The sequence below is a fragment of the Procambarus clarkii genome, chromosome 3, assembly GCF_040958095.1.
Source record: "Procambarus clarkii isolate CNS0578487 chromosome 3, FALCON_Pclarkii_2.0, whole genome shotgun sequence".
NCBI classification, from domain to species: Eukaryota; Metazoa; Arthropoda; class Malacostraca; order Decapoda; family Cambaridae; genus Procambarus; species Procambarus clarkii.
In genome coordinates this window covers 10806128-10821258 of record NC_091152.1, presented here as the reverse complement: position 1 = coordinate 10821258, position 15131 = coordinate 10806128, and the positions used below count along the sequence as shown (strand labels likewise).

Here is a 15131-nt window from a genome sequence, read left to right as displayed (position 1 = left end):
TCAGCAAACATTGAGAGGAATGAGTCTATACCCTCTGGGAGATCATTAACGTATATCAGAAACAGGATAGGTCCAAGTACAGAGCCCTGTGGGATTCCACTGGTGACTTCACGCCAGTCTGAGGTTTCACCGCGCACTGTAACTCTCTGCTTCCTATTGTTTAGGTACTCCCTTATCCACTGGAGCGCCCTACCAGTTACTCCTGCCTGTTTCTCCAGCTTATGCATCAACCTTTTATGGGGTACTGTGTCAAAGGCTTTCCGACAGTCCAAAAAAATGCAGTCCGCCCACCCTTCTCTTTCTTGTTTAATCTTTGTCACCTGATAGTAGAATTCTATCATTCCTGTAAGGCAAGATTTACCCTCCCTGAACCCATGTTGATGGGTTGTCACGAAGTCTCTTCTCTCCAGATGTGTTACTAGGTTTTTTCTCACAATCTTCTCCATCACCTTGCATGGTATACAAGTTAAGGACACTGGCCTGTAGTTCAGTGCCTCTTGTCTGTCACCCTTTTTGTATATTGGTACTACATTAGCAGTCTTCCATATTTCTGGGAGGTCCCCCGTTTCCAGTGACCTACTATACTCTATGGAGAGTGGTAGGCAAAGTGCTCCTGCACACTCTTTCAATACCCATGGCGAGATTCCATCCGGCCCAACAACTTTTCTCACATCCAGCTCCAATAGGTGCTTCTTGGCCTCATCTCTTGTAATTTCGAACCTATCCAAGGTCACCTGGTTTGCTGCCACCTCTTCTAGCGCTGCGACATCTCCCTGTTCTATTGTAAAGACCTCCTGGAACCTTTTGTTGAGTTCTTCACACACCTCTTTGTCATTCTCTGTGTACCTGTCCTCGCCCACCCTAAGTTTCATCACCTGTTCCTTCACTGTTGTCTTCCTCCTGATGTGACTGTGTAGTAGCTTTGGTTCGGTCTTGGCTTTATTAGCTATATCATTTTCATACCTTTTCTCAGCTGCTCTTCTCACACTGACATACTCGTTCCTGGTTCTCTGGTATCTCTCTCTACTTTCTGGTGTTCTGTTATTACGGAAGTTCCTCCATGCCCTTTTGTTCAGCTCCTTTGCTTTCATACATTCCTTATTAAACCACGGATTCTTCCTTTGCTTCTCTGTTTTTTCCTGTCGGGCTGGGACAAACCTGCTTACAGCCTCCTTACATTTTTGGGTGACATAGTCCATCATGTCTTGTACGGACTTGGTTCCGAGTTCTGTGTCTCAATGTATATCCCATAGGAATTTATTCATTTCCTCATAGTTTCCCTTTCGGTACGCCAGCCCTTTGGTTTCCAGTTCTTTTTTGGGGGTGATAATTCCTAGCTCAACCAGGTACTCAAAGCTCAATACACTATGATCACTCATTCCCAAGGGAGTGAGCATAACTTAACTTCCCTTATATCCGACTCATTTAGGGTAAATATCAGATCAAGCAAGGCTGGTTCATCCCCTCCTCTCATTCTTGTCGGTCCCTTGACGTGTTGACTTGGAAAGTTTCTGGTTGCCACATCCAGCAGCTTAGCTCTCCATGTGTCTGGGCCTCCATGTGGGTCTCTATTCCCCCAATCAATCTTCCCATGGTTGAAGTCTCCCATGATTAGAAGTTTGGATCCGTTCCTGCTAGCCACAGAAGCTGCTCTCTCTATTATATTGATGGTGGCCAAGTTGTTTCTATCATATTCCTGTCTGGGTCTTCTGTCATTCGATGGGGGGTTATATATGACTACTGTTAAAATTTTCTGTCCTCCAGTTGCTATGGTTCCTGATATGTAGTCACAGAAACCTTCACAGTTCTGAATTACCATCTCTTCGAAACTCCAACCTTCTCTTAGTAGCAGAGCTTTTCCACCTCCTCCTCTCCCTTCTCTCTCTTTCCTCACTACATAGTAGCCGTGTGGAAACACTGCGTTTGTTATGATTTTCGTTAACTTTTCTAGTGCCCATTCTCCAAGTTCACTTGTTTTATTTGAAATCCCATCTATGTTAGTGTACATCGCCTTGAAGCTCACTTTCTTCTGTTCATTTTCATGTCCCTTTCTTGGCAAGCATTCTGCTGGTGTGGGAAGCTGTTCCGTGGGTGAGAGGATCTGTGAGGTGGTTTGCAGGGTCTCAGAGGATTTTGGGGTGGGGGGTGGGAGTTTAAGGGAAGGGGGGACAGGTAGGGTGTGGGTTAAGGAGGTAGGGGGGCATGGAGGATACGGGGTGAGGGGGAGGAGGGATAGGGAGGGTATGGGATGAAGGGGGAGGGGGGACAGGGGGGGAAAAGGTGGGAGGGGGGACATGATGAGAATGGGGAAGGGGTGTCAGGGTCAGAATGGGGTGGGGGGGAGGGAGGGTTGGGTGGGGGCAGGTAGGGTGAGGGGAAGGGAGGGTTTCTATGCAGAGGGGGTGGGTGGTGTTGATTTCCCCTCTGGTGTTGCTGGGATGCTGGGTTTTTGGGTTCTCCTCTTGTCTCTTGGACTGTTGTGTTGAGGGCTGTGATTTCCTGGTTTGCTCCTCTCTCCCTGCGCTTCCTCCCTGCCTCTGCTGCCCTGGCTCTCTCCTCCTTCGTCCTGTCCCTCTGCAGGAATAATTTTTTGTATCCCTCCATATGCTGCAGACGACTCTTCCTTTCGAGAATGTCCTCCTTCGTGGTTTCGTTTGTAAACACCACCTTTACAAGTTGGTTTCTGTCCTTGTTGTACCAGCCCAACCTGAAAACCTTCTCAATGTTATGTACAGCCCCTTCCATCTGTAACCCCTTCAGTAGCCCATGTACTGCCTCTCTATCCTTGCCATTACATTCTTGCCTGTTGGATCCTTCCTGTTCTTTGATGCCTACAACTACCACTGATCTTTTTCTCTCTAGCAGTTGAGTGGTGCACCTTGCTGCTTCCTGTGACGTAGCTCATGCTTGCATCGCTACCTCCCTCACTGTGTCCATTGCTTCTGAGCTCTTTTTCAGTATATCCGCAAATGTATCATGTACAGAGGCATTTCCTTCCAATGTAACATTCCCACCTTCCCTTTGGATGATAATCTGATGCTCGGTCTCTTTATTTTTCTCTGTGAGAGATTTGATCTCCTCCCTTGCTGATGCTAGCTCACTTTGCAGATTGTTAATTGTAATCCTCATTTCATTCATCTCCCTCCTGAATTCCTCCAGAACTTGGGTTAGCAATTCCTTTGTTTGATCTCCCTGGCTGCTTCCCGTGTCCCTGTTGCAGCCTCCTGCCATTTTGCCCCTTGTCAAGACAGAGAGAGAGCAAGAGAGAGAGAGAGAGAGCAAGAGAGCAAGAGAGAGAGAGCAAAAGAGAGCAAGAGAGAGCGAATAAGAGAGAGAGAGAATAAGAGAGAGAGAGAGAGACAGAGAGAGAGAGAGAGAGAGAGAGAGAGAGAGAGAGAGAGAGAGAGAGAGAGAGAGAGAGAGAGAGAGAGAGAGAGAGAGAGAGAGAGAGAGAACGTGTGTGCGCTTGGGATGGGGTTACTAGGAGGTGAGGTGTTCAGCTTACAGCAGGTAAGAGAGGGGGTGGATTATGAGAGGTTTTATCTCCTTTCCACGAAAGGTGTTAATCCCTTCTAGCCTGTGTGTGCGTGTGTGTGTGCGTGCATACGTACGTGGGCTTGAGTGCGTGCGTGCGTGCGTGTGCGTGCGTGTGTCACTAGTTCACGGAAGCGGAAACTTCTACCCAGAATGAGCCACACCGAGATTTTAAATATATATACTATCTTGAACAAGAATTTGATAATATTTTACCTCACACTGTACACCTGATTACTTGACCAGAGAGGGGGTACATACCAGTATGTTTCCCGCTCACACAACTAGATGAGTAATGATGATGTATGGTTGACGATGGTGCTCCGTCGTCGCCTTTCCACTTGGTGATTCTCTAAGTGCTAGTAGATTGACGATGTCGATTCTTTTCTACACAAATCTCTGGAGTCACAGTCACCACCCAACAAACACAGTAGTTCCACGGCGGGCCGTCCCACCTGGCCGTCAGGTCAGGTCAGGTCAGGTCACTACTCGGTCCTCCACACTGTATGCACCATGCACCGGTGATTCCACTACCTAAACTTTGTTTTTTTCGCACTATCGCTAGCGATATGACTATGCTATGTAGCACCCTGGTAGCTAAACACTGCGAGAGACCAAATACTATGATCTAGCCTCAATAATCCTTCAATGTCCCGAGAAATTGACGAATTTCCGCGGGCCTCGCTAATCGCGTGTCTCTCCTACCGTCGATGGCCTACTACCTGTGTGTGTGTGTGTGTGTGTGTGTGTGTGTGTGTGTGTGTGTGTGTGTGTGTGTGTGTGTGTGTGTGTGTGTGTGTGTGTGTGTGTGTGTGTGTGTGTGTGTGTACTCACCTAGTTGTGTTTGCGGGGGTTGAGCTCTGGCTCTTTGGTCCCGCCTCTCAACCATCAATCAACAGGTGTACAGATTCCTGTACACATCATCACAATAGCCATGTGATGCCCCGCCTGGACTAGAGTAGCCAAGTGATGCCCCGCCTGGACTACAGTAGCCATGTGATGCTCCGCATGGACTACAGTAGCCATGTGATGCCCCGCCTGGACTTCAGTAGCCATGTGATGCCCTGTCTGAACTACAGTAGCCATGTGATGCCCCGCATGGACTACAGTAGCCATGTGATGCCCTGGCTGGACGACAGTAGCCATGTGATGCCCCGCCTGGACTACAGTAGCCATTTGATTCCCTGCCTGGACTACAGTAGTTATGTGATGCCCCGCTTTGACTACAGTAGTCATGTGATGCCCCGCCTAGACTACAGTAGCCATGTGATGCCCTGGCTGAACTACAGTAGCCATGTGATGCCCTGCCTGGACTACAGTAGCCATGTGATGCCCCGCCTGGACTACAGTAATCATGTGATGCCCCGCCTGGAATACAGTAGCCATGCGATGCCCCGCTTGGACTAAAGTAGCCATGTGATGCCCCGTCTGAACTTCAGTAGCAATGTTATGCCCCGCCATGACTACAGTAGCCATGTGATGCCCCGCCTGGACTACAGTAGCCATGTGATGCCCGGCCTAGACTACAGTAGCCATGTGATGCCCTGGCTGAACTACAGTAGCCATGTGATGCCCTGGCTGGACTACAGTAGCCATGTGATGCCCCGTCTGGACTTCAGTAGCAATGTTATGCCTCGCTTGGACTACAGTAGCCATATGATGCCCTGGCTGGACTACAGTAGTCATGTGATGCCCCACCTGGACTACAGTAGCCATATGATGCCCTGGCTGGACTACAGTAGCCATGTGATGCCCTGTCTGAACTACAGTAGCCATGTGATGCCCCGCATGGACTACAGTAGCCATGTGATGCCCTGTCTGAACTACAGTAGCCATGTGATGCCCCGCATGGACTACAGTAGCCATGTGATGCCCTGTCTGAACTACAGTAGCCATGTGATGCCCCGCTTTGACTACAGTAGTCATGTGATGCCCCGCCTAGACTACAGTAGCCATGTGATGCCCTGGCTGAACTACAGTAGCCATGTGATGCCCTGCCTGGACTACAGTAGCCATGTGATGCCCTGCCTGGACTACAGTAGCCATGTGATGCCCCGTCTGGACTCCAATAGCCATGTGATGCTCCCCCTGGACTACAGTAGCCATGTGATGCCCCGCCTGGACTACAGTAATCATGTGATGCCCCGCCTGGACTACAGTAGCCATGCGATGCCCCGCTTGGACTACAGTAGCCATGTGATGCCCCGACTGGACTACAGTAGCCATGTGATGCCCCGCCTGGACTACAGTAGCCATGTGATGCCCGGCGTAGACTACAGTAGCCATGTGATGCCCGGCGTAGACTACAGTAGCCATGTGATGCCCCGCCTGGACTACAGTAGCCATGTGATGCCCGGCGTAGACTACAGTAGCCATGTGATGCCCGGCGTAGACTACAGTAGCCATGTGATGCCCCGCCTGGACTACAGTAGCCATGTGATGCCCGGCGTAGACTACAGTAGCCATGTGATGCCCCGCTTGGACTACAGTAGCCATATGATGCCCTGGCTGGACTACAGTAGTCATGTGATGCCCCGCCTGGACTACAGTAGTCATGTGATGCCCCGCCTGGACAACAGTAGCCATGTGATGCCCTGTCTGAACTACAGTAGCCATGTGATGCCCCGCCTGGACTACAAGAGCTATGTGATGCCCCGCTTGGACTACAGTAGCCATGTGATGCCCAGCCTGGACTACAGTAGTCATGTGATGCCCCGCTTGGACTTCAGTAGCCGTGTGATGCCCCGCCTGGACTACAGTAGCCATGTGATGCCCTGTCTGGACTTCAGTAGCCATTTGATGCCCCGCCTGAACTACAGTAGCCATGTGATGCCCCGCTTGGACTACAGTAGCCATGTGATGCCCCGACTGGACTACAGTTGCCATGTGATGCCCCGCCTGGACTACAGTAGCCATGTGATGCCCCGCCAGGACTACAGTAGCCATGTGATGCCCCGCCTTGACTACAGTAGTTATGTGATGCCCCGCTTGACTACAATAGCCATGTGATGCCCCGCCTGGACTACAGTAGGCAAGTGATGTCCCGCCTGGACTACAGTAGCCATGTGATACCTGCCTGGACTACAGTAGCCATTTGATTCCCTGCCTGGACTACAGTAGTTATGTGATGCCCCGCTTTGACTACAGTAGCCATGTGTTGCCCCGCCTGGACTACAGTAGCCATGTGATGCTCTGCGTGGACTACAGTAGCCATGTGATGCCCCGCTTTGACTACAGTAGCCATGTGATGCCCTGGCTGGACTACAGTAGCCATGTGAGGGCCCGCCTAGACTACAGTAGCCATGTGATTCCCCGCCTGGACTACAGTAGCCATGTGATGCCCTGTCTGAACTACAGTAGCCATGTGATGCCCCGCATGGACTACAGTAGCCATGTGATGCCCTGCCTGGACTACAGTAGCCATGTGATTCCCTGCCTGGACTACAGTAGTCATGTGATTCCCTGCCTGGAGTACAGTAGCCATGAGATGCCCCGAGTGGAGTACAGTAGCCATGTGATGCCCCGGCTGGACTACAGTAGCTAAGCATGAAGGCGTCACAAACATGGGCGACTGTCATCCCAGAACAAAGTCAACTGTCATGTAAGGAAACACTGAGAGCTTCAAGACCAACAACTGTGTACAGAGAACATTAAGGCTGGTCTCACTGACACTCATATTACTGAACAAAAATAAACTGATAACGCACTTCACATGAGGCAGCAGTTTTATGATTACTTTGGAGGTGATTGTTCGTTGTTTTGTGTAATAATACACGAAACTACTTATCCACCGAGGCTATAAAGCTCAAAATGGACTTCAGGAAGTTTATTAGGATCCATAACAAGCCCCCGGCTTCCTGTCTTAGTCCTGACCTTATATTGTTGACTCAGGTCCTATATAACTTGGAAACTTTGACTGTTTCTGACTGGTCTGACGCATAAAGTGGCCACTTGATTGTTGGTCTTTGCTTAAGGTGGTCGAAGATTGGACGATCATTTAATATAACTGTAAACTGGCTGTCAAGATGATTTCTGGCCGCATTGCTTTATTTCTTTATATTTTTGCAGTAATGGGCTCTTGTCATGAAGTTTGTCGTTAGGTTGTTAATGGTAATGTGTTTAATTGGTTAACATCATTATCTCCTGCACCGTTAACAGTGACCATTGTCATGCTGCAGGCCCTGGTGGCGGGAGTCGTTAGTGGTGACCAGGCGCTGGTGTTGGCCGCCCTCGCCCTGGGTGCTGACACCTCCGTCACGGTGGAGGACCCTCTTACCCAAGAGTCATGCTACATGTTGAGCGTGGCAGCTAGGAGTGGTCACACTCACCTGGTGCCTCACCTGCTGGCGGCGGGACTCCTTGAGGAGGTTTCAGGGACGACCTCCATCACACTTTTACACTGGGCGGCTAGCTGGGGTCATGACCAGATAGTGAGGCAGCTGCTCAGCGCCCAGGCTCACCTGCAGGCCAGGGGTCTTGATGGTGAGAACCGCAACACATGCTGCAGTATGTTGTATTATGAAGAGTTTAAGCATGTTTGTGAATGCTGTATGTAAGACTCAACATAACCGGTGTTACAGGTATGACCGCACTACATGTGACAGCGCAGCTTGGTAAGGAGTCGTGTATGGTGATGCTACTTGGTGCTGGCGCTGACCCTGACTCTCGGGACGATTATGGTCGGTCACCACTGCACTATGCTGCCGTAGGTAACCACACAGATGTTGTGCAGGTGTTGCTGACAGCTGCCGGGTGTGACCGTCACGCTGTAGACAAGCACGGGGAGACAGCACTACACGAGGCAGCGAGGGGCGGAGGTCTGGAGGCAACACAGTGCTTGGTGGTGGCCGGCCTCGACCCTCGCGCCAGGAACATGGACGGAGACACACCTGTGGACGTGGCGAGGCTGGCGGGTCGTGACCGTGTGGAGTGGTGGCTGAGGAAGCTGCCTCGCCCCCACCCTGCTGCTGGGACACCCACGCTGCTCTTAGTGGTAAATACTCTTGCGAAGAATCAACACCCAACACCAGCACACTCTAGCCGCCACTGTTCTTAACTCTGGCCGCCACTGTTCTTAACTCTGGCCGCCACTGTTCTTAACTCTGGCGGCAACTGATCTTAACTCTGGCAGACACTGTTCTTAACTCTGGCGGCAACTGTTCTTAACTCTGGCAGACACTGTTCTTAACTCTGGCGGCAACTGATCTTAACTCTGGCAGACACTGTTCTTAACTCTGGCGGCAACTGATCTTAACTCTGGTAGACACTGTTCTTAACTCTGGCAGCAACTGTTCTTAACTCTGGCGGCAACTGTTCTTACCTCTGGCAGCAACTGTTCTTAACTCTGGCAGACACTGTTCTTAACTCTGGCGGCAACTGTTCTTACCTCTGGCGGCCACTGTTCTTACCTCTGGCGGCCACTTTTCTTCATTATTGCGGCCACTGTTCTTTACTCTGGCAGCCACTGTTCTTAACTCTGGCAGCCACTGTTCTTAACTCTGGCGGAAACTGTTCTTAACTCTGGCGGCAACTGTTCTTAACTCTGGCGGCAAATGTTCTTAAATCTGGCAGCCACTGTTCTTCACTCTGACCGCCACTGTTCTTAACTCTGGCAGCCACTGTTCTTAACTCTAGCGGAAACTGTTCTTAACTCTGGCGGCAACTGTTCTTAACTCTGGTGGCCACTGTTCTTCACTCTGGCCGCCACTGTTCTTAACTCTGGGAGCCACTGTTCTTAACTCTGGCGGAAACTGTTCTTAACTCTGGCGGCCACTGTTCTTAAATCTGGCGGCAACTGTTCCTAAATCTGGCAGCGACAGTTCTTAACTCTGGCGGTAACTGTTCTTAACTCTGGCCGCCACTGTTCTTAACTGTGGCAGCCACTGTTCTTAACTCTGGCGGAAACTGTTCTTAACTCTGGCGGCAACTGTTCTTAACTCTGGCAGCCACTGTTCTTAACTCTGGCGGAAACTGTTCTTAACTCTGGCGGTAACTGTTCTTAACTCTGGCAGCCACTGTTCTTAACTATGGCGGTAACTGTTCTTAACTCTGGCGGTAACTGTTCTTAACTCTGGCGGTAACTGTTCTTAACTCTGGCGGAAACTGTGCTTAACTCTGGCGGTAACATTTCTTAACTCTGGCAGCCACTGTTCTTAACTATGGCGGTAACTGTTCTTAACTCTGGCGGTAACTGTTCTTAACTCTGGCGGTAACTGTTCTTAACTATTGCGGCCACTGTTCTTCACTCTGGCGGACACTGTTCTTAACTCTGGCAGCAACTGTTCTTAACTCTGACAGCCACTGTTCTTTACTCTGGTGGCAACTGTTCTTAACCTTGGCGGTTATGTTCTTAACTCTGACGGCCACTTTTCTTAACTCTGGCAGCCACTGTTCTTAACTCTGGCAGCCACTGTTCTTAACTCTGGTGGTCACTGATCTTAAATCTAGCGGCTGCTGTTCTTAACTCTGGTGGCCACTATCCTTAACACTGGTGTGCACTGTTCTTTACTTTGGCGGCCACTGTTCTTAACTCTGGCAGCCACTGTTCTTAACTCTGCCGGCAACTGTTCTAAACTCTGGTGGCCATTATTCTTAAATCTGGCGGCAACTGTTCTTAAATCTGGAGATCAATGTTCTTAACTCTGGCGGCCACTCTTCTTTAACTCTGATGGTCACTGTTCTTAACTCTGGCGGCCACTCTTCTTTAACTCTGATGGTCACTGTTCTTAACTCTGGCACCCACTGTTCTTAACTCTGACAGCCACTGTTCCTTAATCTGATGGCAACTGTTCTTTACTCTGGTGGCCACTGTTCTTAACTCTGGCGGACAGAGTTCTTACCTATGGGGGCCATTGTTCTTAACTCTGGCGGCCACGGTTCTTAACTCTGGAAGCCCCTGTTCTTATCTCTGGCGGCCACTATTCTTAATTCTTTCGGCTACTGTTCTTAACTCTGGCGGCTACTGTTCTTAACTCTGGCGGCCACTGTTCTTAACTCTGGCGGTCACTGTTCTTAACTATTGAGGCCACTGTTCTTAACTCTGGCGGCCACTGTTCTTAACTTTGGCGGCTACTGTTCTTAACTCTGGCGGCCACTGTTCTTAACTCTGGCGGCCACTGTTCTTAAATCTTACGGTCACTGTTCTTAATTCTGGCGCCCACTGTTCTTAACTTTGGCGGCCTCTGTTCGTAACGCTGGCGGCCACTGTTCTTAACTCTGGCGGCCACTGTTCTTAAATCTGGCGGCCACTGTTCTTAACTCTGGTGACCACTGTTCTTAACTCTGACAGCCGATGTTCTTTTCTCTGGTGGCAACTGTTCTTAACCCACTGTTCTTAATTATTGTGCTCACTGTTCTTAACTCAGGCGGCCACTGTTCTTAACTAATGCGGCCACTGTTCTTAACTCTGGCGACCACTGTTCTTAACTCTGGCGGCAACTGTTCTTAACTCTGGCGGCCACTGTTCTTAACTCTGGCGGCAACTGTTCTTAAATCTGGTGATCAATGTTCTTTACTCTGGCGGCCATTGTTCTTAACTCTGGCAGCTACTGTTCTTAACTCTGACAGCCACTGTTCTTTACTCTGGTGGCAACTGTTCAATACTCTGGTGGCCACTGTTCTTAACTCTGGCGGATAGATTTCTTACCCCTGGGGGCCATTGTTCTTAACTCTGGCGGCCACGGTTCTTAACTCTGGAGGCTCCTGTTCTTAACTCTTGCGGCCACTGTTCTTAACTCGTTCGGCTACTGTTCTTAACTCTGGCGGCCACTGTTCTTAACTCGTTCGGCTACTGTTCTTAACTCTGACGGCCACTGTTCTTAACTCTGGCGGCCACTGTTCTTAAATAATGCGGCCACTGTTCTTAACTCTTTCGGCCACTGTTCCTAACTTTTGCCGCCACTGTTCTTAACTTTGGCGGCCACTTTTCTTAACTCTGGCGGCCACTGTTCTTAACTCTAACGGCCACTGTTCAAAACTCGTGCGGCCTCTGTTCTTAACTTTGGCGGCCACTGCTCTTAATTCTGGCGACCTCTGTTCGTAACTCTGGCGGCCAATGTTCTTCACTCGAGCTGCCACTGTTCTTCACCCTGGCAGCCGCTGTTCTTAACTCTGGCGGCTAATGTTCTTAACTCTGGCGTCCGCTGTTCTTAACTCTGGCGGCCACTGTTTTTAACTCTGGCGGGAGCCGGTCGGCCGAGCGGACAGCACGCTGTGCTTGTGATCCTGTGGTCCTGGGTTCGATCCCAGGCACCAGCGAGAAACAATAGACAGAGTTTCTTTCACCCTGTTACCTAGCAGTAAAATAGGTTCCAGGGTGTTAGTCAGCTGTCACGGACTGCTTCCTGGGGGTGGAGGCCTGGTCGAGGACCGGGCCGCGGGGACACTAAAAAAAGCCCCGAAATCATCTCAAGATAACCTCCACTGTTCTTAACTCTGGCGGCCGCTGTTCTTAAGACTTGCAGCCACTGTTCTTAACTCTGGCGGCCACTGTTCTTAAATCTGGCGGCTACTGTTCTTAACTCTGGCGGCCACTCCTCTTAACTCTGGTGGCCGATGTTCTTAACTCTGGCGTCCGTTGTTCTTAACTATGGCGGCTGCTGTTCTTAACTCTGGCGGCAACTGTTCTTAACTCTGGCTGAAGCTGTTCTTAACTCTGGCGGCCGTTGTTCCTAACTCTGGCTGCCGTTGTTCTTAACTCTGGCGGCCAATGATCTTGACTCTGGCGTCTGCTGTTCTTAACTCTGGCGTCTGCTGTTCTTAACTCTGGCGTCTGCTGTTCTTAACTCTGGCGTCCGCTGTTCTTAACTCTGGCGGCGGCTGTTCTTAACTCTGACGGCCGCTGTTTTTAACACTGGCGGCCGCTGTTCTTAAGTCTTGCAGACATTGTTCTTAACTCTGGCGTCCACTGTTCTTAAATCTGGCGGCCGCTGTTCTTAAGTCTCTCGGCCAATGGTCTTAACTCTGGCGGCCATTGTTCTTAACTCTAGCGACAACTGTTCTTAACTCTGGAAGCAACTGTTCTTAACTCTGGCGGCCGCTTTTCTTAACTCTGGCGGCAGCTGTTCTTAACTCTAATGCCGCTGTCCTTAACTCTGGCGGTCGCTATTCTTAACTCTGACGGCGACTGTTCTTACCTCTGGCGGCCACTGTTCTTAACTCTGGCGGACAATTGCCTTAAGTCTGGTTGCCATTGTTCTTAACTCTGGCGGCCATTGTTCTTAACTCTGGCGGCCATTGTTCTTAAGTCTGGCGGCCACTGTTCTTAACTCTAACGGCCACTGTTAAAAACTCTGGCGGCCACTGTTCTTAACTCTGGCGTCCGCTTTTCTTAACTCTAGCGGCCACTGTTCTTAACTCTGGCGGCCACTGTTTTTAACTCTGACGGTTACTGTTCTTTCCTCTGGCGGTAACTGTACTTAACTCTGGCTGCCGCTGTTCTTAACTTTTGCGGCCACTGTTCTTAACTATGGTGGCCACTATTCTTAACTCTATCGGCCAATGTTCTTAACTCTGGCCGCCACTGTTCTTAACTCTGGCGGCCGCTGTTCTTAACTCTGGAGGCCAATGGTCTTAACTCTGGCGGCCGCTGTTCTTAACTCTGGCGTCCGTTCTTCTTAACTCTGGCGTCTGCAGTTCTTAACTCTGCCGGCCGCTGTTTTCAACTTTGGCGGGAGTCCGTCGGCCAAGCGGACTGGACGCTGAACTTGTGATCCTGTCGTCATGGGTTCGATCCCAGGCACCGGCGAGAAACAATACGCAGAGTTTCTTTCACCCTATGCCCCTGTTTACTAGCAGTAAAATAGGTACCTGGGTGTTAGTCAGTTGTCACGGACTGCTTCCTGGGGGCGGAGGCCTGGTCGAGGACCGGGCCGCGGGGACACTAAATAAAGCCCCGAAATCATCTCAAGATAACCTCCACTGTTCTTAACTCTGGCAACCGCTGTTCTTAAGTCTTGAAGCCACTGTTCTTAAGTCTGGCGTCCACTGTTCTTAACTCTGGCGGCTAATGGTCTTAACTCTGGCGGTGGTTGTTCTTATCTCTGGCGGCCGCTGTTCTTACCTCTGGCGGCCGCTGTTCTTAACTCTAATGCCGCTGTTCTTAACTCCGGTGTCCGCTGTTCTTAACTCTGGCGGCAAATGGTCTTAACTCTGGCGGCCGCTGTGCTTAACTCTGGTGGCCACTGTTCTTAACTCTGGCAGCAAATTTTCTTAACTCTGCCGGCAACTATTCTTGACTCTGGTTGTCAATGTTCTTCAACCTGGCAGCCACTGTTCTTAACTCTGGCGGCCACTGTTCTTAACTATGGCGGCCACTGTTCTCAACTCTGGAGGCCAGTGATCTTTACTCTGTCGGCCACTGTTCTTAACTATGGCGGTCCCTGTTCTTAACTATTTTGGCCAATGTTCTTAACTCTGGCGGCCACTGTTCTTAACTCTGGCGGCCACTGTTCTTAACTCAGGCGTCCGCTATTCTTTACTCTGGCGGCCAATGTTCTTAACTCTGGCGGCCACTGTTCTTAACTCTGGCGGTTACTGTTCTTAACTCTGGCGGTAACTGTACTTAACTCTGGCTGCCGCTGTTCTTAACTTTGGCGACCACTGTTCTTAACTATAACGGCCAATTTTCTTAACTCTGGCGGCTAATGTTCTTAACTCTGGCCACTACTGTTCTTAACACTAGCGTCCGCTGTTCTTAACTCTGACGTCCGCTGTTCTTAACTCTGGCGGCCGCTGTTTTTAACTCTGACGGCCGCTGTTCTTAACTCTGGCGGCCGCTGTTTTTAACTCTGGCGGGAGCCGGTCGGCCGAGCGGACAGCATACTGAACTTGTGATCCTGTGGTCCTGGGTTCGATCCCAGGCACCGGCGAGAAACAGTAGGTAGAGTTTTTTCACCCTATGCCCCTGTTACCTAGCAATAAAATAGGTACCTAAGAGTTAATCAGCTGTCACGGACTGCTTCCTAGGGGTGGAGGCCTGGATGAGGACCGGGCCGCGGGGACACTAAAAAAGCCCCAAAATCATCGCTAGATACCCTCCACTGTTCTTTACTCTGACGGCCGCTGTTCTTAAGCCTTGCAGCCACTGTTCTTAACTCTGGCGTCCACTGTTCTTAACTCTGCCATCCACTGTTCTTAACTCTGGCGGCCAATGTCGTTATCTCTGGCAGCAATTGTTCTGAACTCTGTCGGCAACTATTCTTGACTCTGGTTGTCAATGTTCTTCAACCTGGCAGCCACTGTTCTCAACTCTTTAGGCCACTATTCTTAACTCTGGCAGCCACTGCTCTTTACTCTGTCGGCCACTGTTCATAACTATGGCGGTCACTGTTCTTAACTCTGGTGGCCACTGTTCTTAACTCTGGCGGCCACTGTTCTTAACTCTGGCGGCAACTGTTCTTAACTATTGCAGCCACTGTTCTTATCTCTGGCGGCCACTGTTCTTATCTCTGACCGCCACTGTTCTTTACTTGGGTGACCACTGTTCTTTACTCTGGTAACCACTGTTCTTATCTCTAAAAGCCGATGTTCTTTACTCTGGCGGCCACTGTTCTTAACTCATGTGGGTACTGTTCTTAACTATTGCAGCTACTATTCTT

The 15131-nt window shown here is 50.2% G+C and overlaps 1 protein-coding gene across 2 annotated transcripts in view; it reads left to right on the top strand.

Annotated features, from left to right (window-relative positions):
* Positions 1–15131, top strand: part of LOC123749698 (poly [ADP-ribose] polymerase tankyrase-1-like) — a 91268-nt gene that overhangs the window by 5963 nt on the left and 70174 nt on the right. For both annotated transcript variants that reach the window (XM_069329108.1, XM_069329114.1), the window contains 2 exons: positions 7713–8016; positions 8115–8527. In XM_069329108.1, coding sequence (XP_069185209.1) covers positions 7713–8016; positions 8115–8527 — 717 coding nt within the window. The remainder of the gene's footprint in view (positions 1–7712; positions 8017–8114; positions 8528–15131) is intronic.